The sequence below is a fragment of the Scardinius erythrophthalmus genome, assembly GCF_964197995.2.
Source record: "Scardinius erythrophthalmus genome assembly, chromosome: 11".
NCBI classification, from domain to species: domain Eukaryota; kingdom Metazoa; phylum Chordata; class Actinopteri; order Cypriniformes; family Leuciscidae; genus Scardinius; species Scardinius erythrophthalmus.
In genome coordinates this window covers 5,156,126-5,168,184 of record NC_138231.1, presented here as the reverse complement: position 1 = coordinate 5,168,184, position 12,059 = coordinate 5,156,126, and the positions used below count along the sequence as shown (strand labels likewise).

The 12,059-nt window shown below is 38.7% G+C and overlaps 1 protein-coding gene across 1 annotated transcript; it reads left to right on the top strand.

Annotated features, from left to right (window-relative positions):
- The first annotated feature begins 179 nt into the window (after window positions 1-179).
- xkr5a (XK related 5a) lies at window positions 180-11,485 on the top strand. The gene is made up of 7 exons (XM_081378385.1): window positions 180-375; window positions 1,301-1,484; window positions 3,687-3,871; window positions 6,399-6,611; window positions 7,671-7,840; window positions 8,080-8,191; window positions 9,494-11,485. The coding sequence occupies exons 1-7, from the start codon at window positions 273-275 to the stop codon at window positions 10,420-10,422; spliced, it is 1,896 nt and encodes a 631-aa protein (XP_081234511.1). The 5' UTR covers window positions 180-272; the 3' UTR covers window positions 10,423-11,485.
- Window positions 11,486-12,059: the final 574 nt, after the last annotated feature.

Here is a 12,059-nt window from a genome sequence, read left to right as displayed (position 1 = left end):
AGGTACACCTACACACAAACAGACACACGCAGCCATAGGTAGGACTACACAGAATGCCACATAATTGCAGAATTATACTAAAATAAGACAAATCCATCTATTATACAACAACATGAACGTATTAGCGGATGCGCGTCACTGTCTCTTTAATGGTCCAGAAGCATGACGTCAGGTATTTTGACAGGACGACGGAGAGGAGAAACCGGATCCGCCGCTGACAACAACAACAAACACACAGATGTGTCGAGCAACGCCGCGTCCCGGTCGCTGAGATGCCGGTAACGGAGCGGAGAGGACGCGACGCGTGGTCGAGCTGCTGGCGCGTGCTTCTGCTCGCGGCGTCCGCGCTCGTGCTGCTGGCGGAGAGAGCGGCGCGTGAGTGACCTTATACCGCATCACAGGTGCATCTAATGCACCCCATACACATCACATTATAGCGAACGTAAGGCTACCGTATCCATTTGCCAAGGTGTTTACGCACTACTCCAAGATGATTCAAAGAATACCATGGCACTATTATTACATGTCCAAAATCCATAATACGCCCAGAAATATGAAATACCATGTAACCATGATACCTGTTCAGAAACATGTTAAAACCATGGTATTTTTTGGTACCCTTTTTCTTTTTCATTTTCTTTTTTTGTGTACTTGGAAGTACCTTGGAGCACCATGTAATACTGACACATATATCAAATCTTTTGTCTCATGCACACACACACACACACGTGTGTGTGTGTGTGTGTCTGTCTACGATATTCTATATGTATATATAGAAGTAAATATTGAAGAATATATATATATATATATATATATATATATATATATATATATATATATATATATATATATATATATATATATATATATATAAAATAGCCAGTATAAAAGACAATATAAAATTATTATATGTATATAATATTTACTTTGAATCAAGTTGAAAATATTTCATTTCCTATCCACTGTAAGAGTATTGTTACATCTTTAATACTGGACAGAAACATTTAATTAACATATTAAAATGTATTTGAAGGGCAATTTTCTAAATAAATATTGTTCCGATGCAGCGTTAGAGATTTAGGGATCCGTGGAACACCTGATCTATCAAAGCTTTACTGTCATAAATGACAGATTACTGAATTGTTTCTATCATATCACAGTTTAACCTGGATTTACAGTGATATTATCTTCTCATCCCATTTCACTGCTCTCGTTAGAGATAATCTCATACAATGCAAAAACATATTGAAGTGCGCAGATGTAATGTCAGGTAACAGGTGTTCTCTGTGTTGTTCCTCAGTGATCTGCTGTGTGGGCTTCTACCTGTGGCAGGAGGAGCTGAGCTTGGCCGCTCTGACCTTTGCCCTCTTGTTACCGGGGTCAATGGTGCAGGTGTTGAGTTTCAGATGGTACAGGGCCGACGGAGACAAACGCACAGGCCACAATTTCATCATACACACTCTTCACCTGGGCATCTTCAAAAGGTGTGTGTGTGTGTGTGTGTGTGTGTGTGTGTGTGTGTGTGTGTGTGTGTGTGTGTGTGTGTTTGTTTGTGCTTCTAAAGGAATAATATCTTCAAAAATTATAATTTAGTTCCCAAATGTAAAATATTTACTTGAGTACCCCCTGAGAATTTAAGTTAATATATCATTCATTGGCTATACTTTACAACTGGTTCCCATTAGTTAGCATTAGTAAATGTGTTAATTAACAATGATCAAGACATTTGTTGCAGTATTTATTCATCTTTGTTAACTTTAGTTAATAGAAATACAGCTGTTCGTTGTCAGCTCGTTAGCTGGGGCCAATTAATGTTAACAGAAACAACTTTTGATTTTGATAATGTTTTAGTAAATGTTGAAATTAACATAAATCAAGATTAATAAATGCTTTAGAAGTGTTACCAATTAATGACACATTTGCATGTTCACGGTTCTCTGACGTTAACGGTCAGATATTAACAGATCAAATATTTGATCTCATTTTAATAGGCTAAGTGTTTTATTTTTATCGTTTTCAAATCTTTAATATGGGGTACATGACTTTATATTGCAGTTATTTTGTCATATATTGTGACTGTGATTTGAACTGCGATATGACATTTAATTTCATATGAAAATAATACCTATATATCTAAAAGTGTATTTATAAATTATATTGTGATTTCAATTTTAATTCAATTTAGTGTGCAGCCCCATTTTCTTTATTTTAATTTTACATTCATTTTAATTACTTATTAGCTTTTCATCAACTCATTAACCCCCTGTAGTTTCCTCACAAATCCCCATTTAGGAAAACCTGACTTATTCAAATGATCTCATGTTGTTCTGTCTTTTATCCATTGGAATTTTTGGATAAACCGGTCCGTGAAGATTTGATGAGAACAAAACTTGAACTGAATTGAGCTGAATAATGACACTAGTGTCTTCTGCTTTATACTGTAGCTGAATTGATGTTTTTCAAAATTGATGAAGTTTGCAACATCAACACTGAACTGAACTCGAGATTAAAGGATAACTCTCGCCAAAATTGAACCTAGGCTCTTTTTGTTAATCTACCCGAGTCAAACTTTCGTGTAAAAGCATAATTGGAATGGAAACACCACTTTTAAGATTGACCATATTTTGGTTTTTCGGTCAAAATGCCTTTTGAATGGGAGTGCTTGGGGCACTTCTATGATAGCATCAAAATCACTATTTTTAAAACACTAAGAAGGCTCGACACAACATGAAACTTTGCTCTCAGTATCACCAGAGGCTCTACACATGAACTCCAGCATTGAGAACATTGTTTGTGTACACAGAGTTTACTAAAAAGAAAGGTTTTGTACGACTCACTTTATCAGTTTGTGTTTCCGGTGGCTGGAATTTTGTCAGTCAAAAGTAGTCGATCTCCGAATGCAACGTAATGAACTGACTCCATTATGAGGAAATATCATGAACTTGTAATTTCAATGAAAAGCATTATAACTTAGATAAAAAATTATCCGTGAATTTATATGGAAACAAGCTTTAGGATCTTTCCATCTGTACTCTCCTCATGTTACATTGCATTCGGAGATCGACTACTTTTTACTGACAAAATTCCAGCCACCGGAAACACAAACTGATAAAGTGAGTCGTAAAAAAACTTTCTTTTTAGTAAACTCTGTGTACACAAACAGTGTTCTTAATGCTGGAGTTCATGTGTAGAGCCTCTGGTGATACTGAGAGCACAGTTTCATGTTGTGTCGAGCCTTCTTAGTGTTTTAAAAATAGTGATTTTTGATGCTATCATAGAAGTGCCCCAAGCACTCCCATTCAAAAGGCAATTTCACCTAAAACGAAAATACGGTCAAACTTAAAAGTGGCGTTTCCATTCCAATTATGCTTTTAAACAAAAGTTTGACTCAGGTAGATTAACAAAAAGAGCCTAGGTTCAATTTTGGCAAGAGTTACCCTTTAATAACGACACTATTGCCTTCTGTAGAGCTGCCTATAGCTGAACTGAACTCGTTAGTGGATAATGGATGAACTTGTACACAGTTATTGAACTGAACTAAATCAACACTTAACTGATTCATTTTGAACTTGTCTCATATTTGATGAATTTTACCTAATGTTAATACTGTGAAGCTGCTTTGAAAGAATCTGTATTGTATAAAGCGCTATATAAGTAAAGCTGACTTGATGTGTGTTGTGTGTCAGATTTTGGGATTGCAGTGTGCGTGAATGGACCGCTCAGGGCTCGTCGCAGTCGCATGCGAAGGAAGTGATGCGGCAGGCGGACGTGTCTGCTCTGCGTCTGCTGGAGGTCTTGCTGATGACTTTACCTCAGACGCTCCTGCAGACGTACGCTCTCAGCGTTACCGGCTACGGTCTCTCGTCTCCAGGTCAGTCCTGAGCTCACTTACACACAGGAAACATGCATTGCACTTCCGAACATGCATAGGCGTAATTTGCGGGTGGGACATGTCCCCACCACTTTTTGCCAGGGTCGATATTGTCCCTAGCCTGGTCCTACCAGACTCTCAGAGAGTCTGACCACTCTCCATTGATAAGCGTTAACTTCCTTGAAGGCGGGTACTCTGTTGAAGTTTAAAACTATTGGATCTGCCCAGAGCCACTCTGGATATGCCATAGACTGTAAAAAAATATGGACGACGCCCCTTCGCTCTCTTACATTGGTGAGAACCGAAGCCGACAGTGTCCCGATATGGCGCTGACATCTTGGGGCTTGAGTCTGCGCAGTAGCGATCTCGGGACCCGACCTGCGCAGTAGTGAGCAGAAAGTAAAGCCGCGAAATCAAGGCCCCCGCCCTAATGTGAAATAATTAATTATAGAAATTTAGATATTCAATTTAAAGCTCCAATCTCCGAAGATCCTCCGAAGATCCCGAAAAAAAGTCTGTTGGTGCTTCAGTGACTACTTCGCTCAGAGAACCTGTCAATCACAGCTGACAATCATGACGTCACACCACCGTTTTTATAGCATCAAATAACTAACTAAAAACAAACCCTTGAATTTACATCAGCGTGATAAAAACTACAGTAAATGACAGAAACCACCTTCGGAAAAAAGATATTTGAAGTGTAATTAAATTGTTTAGTTCGTCTCAAGTCCCGTTGAATAACGCGGGGAGGCGGGGCTTATGACCTATAGAGCTGGTAAGTCCCGCCCCTTCCGCAAAACCCCGCTGGACCTCAAAGTTGAAAAACCGTCAATGCAAGTGAATGGGAGAAAATAATTATTTTCTGATCCCGTTTAAATTGTGCCATGAATTGAACATATGTTGTCTGTGAATTTTTTATATAACTCTCAATGTTACGAGTTTGACAGTATATGGTATGATTCTTCGGCTAGCAGTTGTGGAAAAGACATAACGAGAAAGACTACAAGTCGCCTATGTGACGTCACCCCATAAAGTTGACTTACCCGTGGTTTTCGCCAACCTCAACGATTTTGTCCTCTCCCTGAAAGAAGGCGATGAAGTGCACCAAAGACACAGCCATGTTTAGCGGGATCCGTGAGCTAGTGTCCGTGTGCGAGTGGTGTTGACGTTTCAAACGCGTCGAAAGCAGCGAAGAGTTGCAGTCCACAAAGTGCTCTCACACAAAGTCTAACCGTATCAAACTTCTACCCGCTAAATTGTATCATTCTTTACACGAAAAGTTATATAAAAAATTCACAGACAACATATGTTCAATTCATGGCACAATTTAAACGGGACCAGAAAATAATTATTTTCTCCCATTCACTTGCATTGACGGTTTTTCAACTTTGAGGTCCAGCGGGGTTTTGCGGAAGGGGCGGGACTTACCAGCTCTATACTATGAGCAGTCACCGGGGGGCGATCGAGACATTTTGGCTTCACTTTTCAGGACTTGTGCGGCATTCTTGGGATCTGCCATAACCAATCGCTAACCTTTGGTCGTGACGTAACCCTACAACTCAAACTAGCGCACAACCTCAACGTCATCGTTCTCAGCCACTCCCTCTGTTTGCTGATTGGATGGTAAAGATTTGGCCGGAGAAAACCCACGAATACACCGCAAACCCAGACGGAGTACTGAAGGAAAATGAAAATTGAGTGGAAGTCCTTAGGAGGGCGGAGCCAGGCTATATTGTCCCCACCACTTTTTGAAACATCTCGCGGCACGGATGTACCTAAAACACATTAATAAAACATCTCCAGTTAACTAGCAGAGCATTAATTACGTTTGTTTGTTAAATAAGAGGCGATCTAACACTGAAATGTGTGTTTTTTTAAATCAAGCAGAGTGTTTGTTGCCGCTGCTATCAGTGGCGCGGATACAGTGTTCTCTGTTGCTCGCCTCGCGCACAGTCTTCACACGGACGCGCGCTTCAGTCTATCGCTTAACGCCGTTGAGGAGACTCTATTCTTTCCGATGAAAACACGAAACAAAATGCACACAAACGTGTCCCTGCTTGATATACAACCACTCATATCAACATATTGGGTTTTGATTAGATAAAACAATGACACGAGTGCGGATTAGAACCCAGAAACTCTGACACGCTTGGCAAAAGTTATACCGCCAGACCATTAAAGTACACAAGAAATCCTGTATTCACGGATCTATGCATTTATTCACGTGAAAATGATCGGCACTAACAGTATACAGTGATAGATCTCATTAAACGACAAATTAATCCCAGTGTACTATTGAAATTGATTTCTGGACATAATGTTATTTTTTCTGAAAATTGTTATTGTAAACATATCTGATTTAGCATTAGCCCTATACTAGCAACACCCCCCACCCATGCCCCCCCCCCCCCTCTTCACACACACACACACACACACACACACACACACACAGACCTGTCCCACACCATTTTTAAAACAAAGTTTCGCCACTGCAAACATGTATTGATAACCGTGTGTGTTTCTGCAGTGGCTCTGTGCGACGGCGTGTGTTTGCTCTCGATGTCCTGGGCGCTGGTGCTCTACAGTCGGGCCTGTTGTTTGATCCGTCCGGGACATTTGCAGATGCCTCCAGCGGCGCTCCTGTGCCAGCTCCTGTGGAGGACGGGCATGTTAGCCGCCCGCTTCACCAGCCTCGCCCTGTTCACACGCACCTTCGGCTGCTGGGTCATCGGGGTCGTGGGTGAGTCTGCATGAAGATCAGAGATGTGCATGCTCGGGTTTTGTTTGTAAATGACCAATTACATATCTGAAGAAATGTACATTTTGGGGTCAGTAAGATTTTTTTCGGTAACATTTTACTTTTTAATTTACTTATTAATCTTTGTTCATCTTAGTTAATAAAAATACGACTGTTCATGTTAGTTCACAGTGAATTAACTAATGTTAACAAATACAACTTTTGATTTTAATAATGTATTAGTAAATGTTGAAATTAACATTATCTAAGACTAATGAATGCTGTGGAAGTTTCATTCATTCTTTGTTCATGCTAACTAGATTAGTTAACTAATGTTAACTAATGAAACCTTATTTTAAAGTGTTACAATAAATAAATAAAAATTAATACTTTATTCAGCAAGGACATGCTACTTTTATCAAAAGTTACTGTAAAGAAATTTATAATGTTACAAAATTTATATTTCAAATAAATGCTGTTCTTTTGAACTTTCTATTCATCAAAGAATCCTGAAAAAAAAAACACAGCTTCCACAAAAATATTAGGCATGTTTTCTGTTTTCAACATTAATATTAATAATAAATAATTCTTAAGCATCGAATCATCATATTAGAATATTTTCTGAAGGATCATGTGACACTGAAGACTGGAGTAATGATGCTGAAAATTCAGGAATAAATTACATTTGAACATATATTAAAATAGAAAACATTTAGTTCAGATTGTAATAATATTTCAGAATATGTTTGTAAAAAATCTTATCGACCACAAACTTCTGAATGGTGATGTATGATTTCATGCTAAAAATCTAAAGAAAAAAATTATACAATTTAAAGAATATATATATTTAAAAAATAATTTGCGCAAATTATATTAACTATTTTTACGACCATTCATTTTTGTTGTATTGTGACATTATTTTATTGACAGTTATGTGCAATCTCCCCCACAGCTTATGAACAGCCTCGATAGCATGCACAGTTGCCACACACAATATTACTGACTCATCCCTCAGTTTGTGTAAAATAAATGTGTTAATCTTTGTGTGTCATGTTCTCCCAGCATCTCACTGGTTGATGGCTGCGCTGTGGTTGGTCTCCCAGCAGACTGATATATATGTGGGTCACTGGTCATGGCGCGTGTTTAACGTCATTCTGGGAGGCGTACATGTGTTCCTGTTTCTCAACGTGAAGGACGGACCGTCCCGCTTCCGGATGGCAGGATTCTATACGGTACAAACACACAATCTTAATGAGAGCTCGAGATATATTTGTATAGGATCTGTGCTAATCATTTTTTCTGGACTGTTTACACCATCAGAAACACTCTCTCCTATTCTAAGAGCCTTTGCAAAATTTTCAGCAGAATATGAATATGCAGAAAATGAATATGGGTTTGAAGGAGTAGTTAATGCAGAATTTGGAGCTGTTCCTTTAAGGAGTGACCGCTCTGTTGTTTCTGTGTTGTGTAGGTGATGCTGCTGGAGAATCTTACACTGCTATTGGCTGCATCTGACATCCTGACTGATGCATCATGGGATAGCCTGATCGTCCCCACTGCTGTGCTGTGCAGCTTTCTGCTCGGTGAGAGTTTGTGTGTGTGTGTGTGTTGAGAGCATGATAGTAAGACAGATCTCGATAACAAAGGTTAGAGTATTGTGTCATTTTTCATTATTCTGTATAGGGTTTGATCATTTACACTGAAATAAATGTCTTTTTCCCCTAAACATGTTTTATTTAATAAAAAAACTGGTAAATCTTTCTATGTGTAAAACAACTGGTGTGACGCAAAAGTAAAAATGCTCTTTTATGAATAACCACACATTGGTATCCCAAACTTTTATTTTATTAAAAAAGGCAATTACAACACAATCGAATCTTCCTTTTTCTGAAATTTACCATTGTAAAGTATACATTTAAGTACCATACCATATAAATTAAAATACAATGCAAAATACCATATAGACTAATATGGTTAATAAGAGTGTAAGAGCTGTTTGAAACCACTGGCATCAAAAAATACCAAACCATTCAAATGTTTGATTTTTTTTTAAGTTTTGGAAAAAATGTCTCTTATTCCAATCAAGGCTGATAGCCATGAAAATGAAAATAAAGTAAAAACAGTAATATTGTGAAATATTGCAATTTAAAATAACTGTTTTCTATGTGAATATGTTAAAATGCTGAATCAAAGCTGAATTTTTAGCATAATTCTTCAGTCTTCAGTGTCACATGATCCTTCAGAAATCATTCTAACACAGTTGTGCTGCTTCATATTTTTGTGATCACACTCCAACATTGTTTTCAGAATTTCAGTTCAAAAGACCAGAATTGATTTAAAATAGAAATCTTTTGAGATTAATGCAGAACTGAAAGTGCACTTTATAGGCATTTTAACTGTTTGATTAAACATGTTTCCTAAAAATGACCCATTCATCAAATGTGTATTTTGTGTATTATTCTGCAAGACCTCTGAATCTATATTACATAAAAATATTCCCATCTCTGAAAGATTCATGAAAATTATTAGTGATTTCACTGTGGTTTAAATATTGAAATGACAAATATTTAAAGTTCAATAGGAAAATGTGCTAAACTAAATAGATAAAGACTGGTTAAAGAATGAATAACATTAACATTATTAAATAATTCAAATTAAATAATTATTAATTTATTAAAATAGCAGTAGAGTAAAATAGTAATTTTTAAAATTATTGTTAGATACATATTTAATAATAAGAAAAATACAAATAACTCTTGAATAAAGTGATCAAAGGGATTAATATCTGAACATCTGCAGTGCAAATATGAATTTGTCTGCAATAGATGCATAACTGCCCTCCTCCTGTAACACTTTTTTGATCTATTCCTCTCTATCTTTCTCAGGTTTGACATCCCTGATGTTATACTATCGTTTCCTGCATCCCAAATCCACTGAAATCTCTCAGGGTTTGCGTCAGCGGGCACACATGGGCCGAGAGTGTCTTCAGCAGGGCAATTCGTCCTTCTCTCTGGGGGACAAAAGTCTTCCTCCGGCCCCTCTTCCCATCCTCTTCCCGTCATCTCACGCTTCCTTCTCCCTCTCTGGGATTCCCGGGTCTCTACTGGAGCATCCCGGGAGCTGTGGGGTGAAGCTGGATGGCGAGTGCCGGCACCATCACTGGCTGCTGATCCGCCTCGCCCTGAAAACCGGAGACCCGGCGAAGATTAACGAGGCGTACGGGGCGGGGGGAGTATCCGGGATACTGATGGTGGATCGGAAGGGGGATCAAATCATTGAAGACGGGTGTGTGTCCACCTCGGAAAGCCGTGACGACACGATGGCCGACTGCAGGGAAGAGTTTGAGAGCGTGAGCGAAGCGAGAGAGGAAGAGGAACCGGATGAGGATGACAGCCTCGAAATGCAGAGCCCATTAGAGTCGCCCGTCTCCGAGTGCAAGAGGAGCTCGCCGGAGGGGAAGTCTGTGTTTGGGGACAGTCCTGAACACAATTACTGCCCCACCGAATCCAGCTCCACTATATACTTCAGCGCAGACCCACAATCCCCGAGCAGCTCCAGCAACCCGCGTCTGGACCGCGAGACGCCCTTCGGTTTCGGCTCTGGAACCGGGCTGGAAACACTGGACGAGCTGAGTCCCATTTCCATAGACGGCGGGATGCACAGGGATCTCGTCCGGGGGCTTCTGGGCCGAGCGGGACCCTGCTACACCTCTGCTCCCGGACTGAACGGAGAGAGTTCGGGAAGCCACCTCAGAGGCCCCCGTCGACAGGTGGTTCTGTCCCGCAGGGGCCCGGAAGAGGACGGTGGGTTTTAACAGCATTTACCATACCAACTTTAAGCAGCGTTTACACTGACAGAGATTTCGCAGTGTGAAAGTTCTGAGGCAACAACATGTCTTGAACTTTATGCAAATGAGCTTCAATGGCAACTACCAATGAGAGTGAAGATGAAGAAGGAGGAGGAGGAGTTAATGTTGTTGTGAATGTTTCACTGTTCTGTGCAATTTGTCTTTGCCCACATTCAGGGATATCATTTTAAAATAATAATGTGTTGAACACTTGTTTGGTCGGCTATTTATCTCGTCCATGATGTGATATATTATACGCTGCTGCAATTTCTATGCTCTTTCCCCTCCAGAATGTGAAGTGGCAGGAAAACAGATTTGTTGTCACATAAAATGTATATTTAAAATATATACGCTACTTTTGAGAAGTTTGGGGTCTGTAAGATTTTTGAAATACATCTCTTCTGCTCAACAAGGCTGCATTTATTTGATTACAGTAAAAACAGTACAATTGTGAAATATTATTATATTTTAAGATAACTGTTTTGTATTTGAATATATGTTAAAATGTAATTTATTCCTTTGATCAAAGCTGAATTTTCAGCATCATGTCAGTCTTCAGTGTCACATGATCCTTCAGAAATCATTCTAATATGATGATTTATAATAACATTTCTTATTATTATCAATAAAAACAGTTGAGCAGTTCATATTTTTGTGGAAACTGATACATTTTAGGATTCTTTGATCAGTAGAAAGTTCAAAAGAACAGCATTTATTTGAAATATAAATCTTTTTTAACATTATAAATGCCTTTACTGTCACTTTTCATTAATTTAATGCATCCTTGCTGAATAAAAGTATTTATTTCTTTAAAAAAAAAAAATCCGGACCCCAACATTTTGTAAAAATATATGCATAAAAAATATAGGAATAGTTTTACGGCCAACTTACAGCCGCTTCCTCCAATGATCACTGTCGGTGTGAATGAACAGGGCATTACTTCGTGAAATACAAACAGCTGGAACATAAAAACTTGAACCTGAATATTTAAGACATTAGAATTGAATAAAACATTCAGACTTATGAAGATAAAAACTTTTAAATGTTTACTTTTCTTTTTTTTCTGTTTTTAGTTCTCTCACTGTCTGTTTATGTTCAGAATGGAATACTCGTGTGCACAAGTAACTAACATTAAATAAGTAACATTATTATCACAACCTCTTCACATTGCTTGTTCGATTAAGCGGCATCTAGACATCATAAAAATTATTTTAAGTTTAAGTTATTTTACTTTTTTAATCCAGTTATTTGACAAAATGTTGTAACTACTTGCAAGGAGATAAAAACTTAATCTGTGTATTTGTGTGTACATGCCATTCTGAACATAACCAGTAAAAATCCTCATGCTGTTGGTTTGAGCTGAAAGCACAATATTCCTAAACTGTGTGTGTGCGCGCGCGTATGTGTGTGTGTGTGCGCGCGCGTGTGTGTGTGTGTGTGTGTGTGCGCACGCACGCGTGTGTTCTGTTTAAATTCTGTCCTCTCAAACTGTGATGTACTTCCACTCTTATGAAGGGCTGTGGTCTGGTTTATTATTCATTGGTGTATATTGCCTGAATGATACAGACATAAATAGAGACTAAACTCATCTTGGAACATGATCA

Bases quoted from the DNA above. Each gene is read 5' to 3' on its own strand.
- xkr5a (XM_081378385.1), top strand. From the start codon at position 273: ATGCCGGTAACGGAGCGGAGAGGACGCGACGCGTGGTCGAGCTGCTGG. The intron at 1,485-3,686 runs GTGTGTGTGTGT...GTTGTGTGTCAG, and splicing joins CACCTGGGCATCTTCAAAAG to ATTTTGGGATTGCAGTGTGC. The intron at 7,841-8,079 runs GTACAAACACAC...TGTGTTGTGTAG, and splicing joins GGATGGCAGGATTCTATACG to GTGATGCTGCTGGAGAATCT.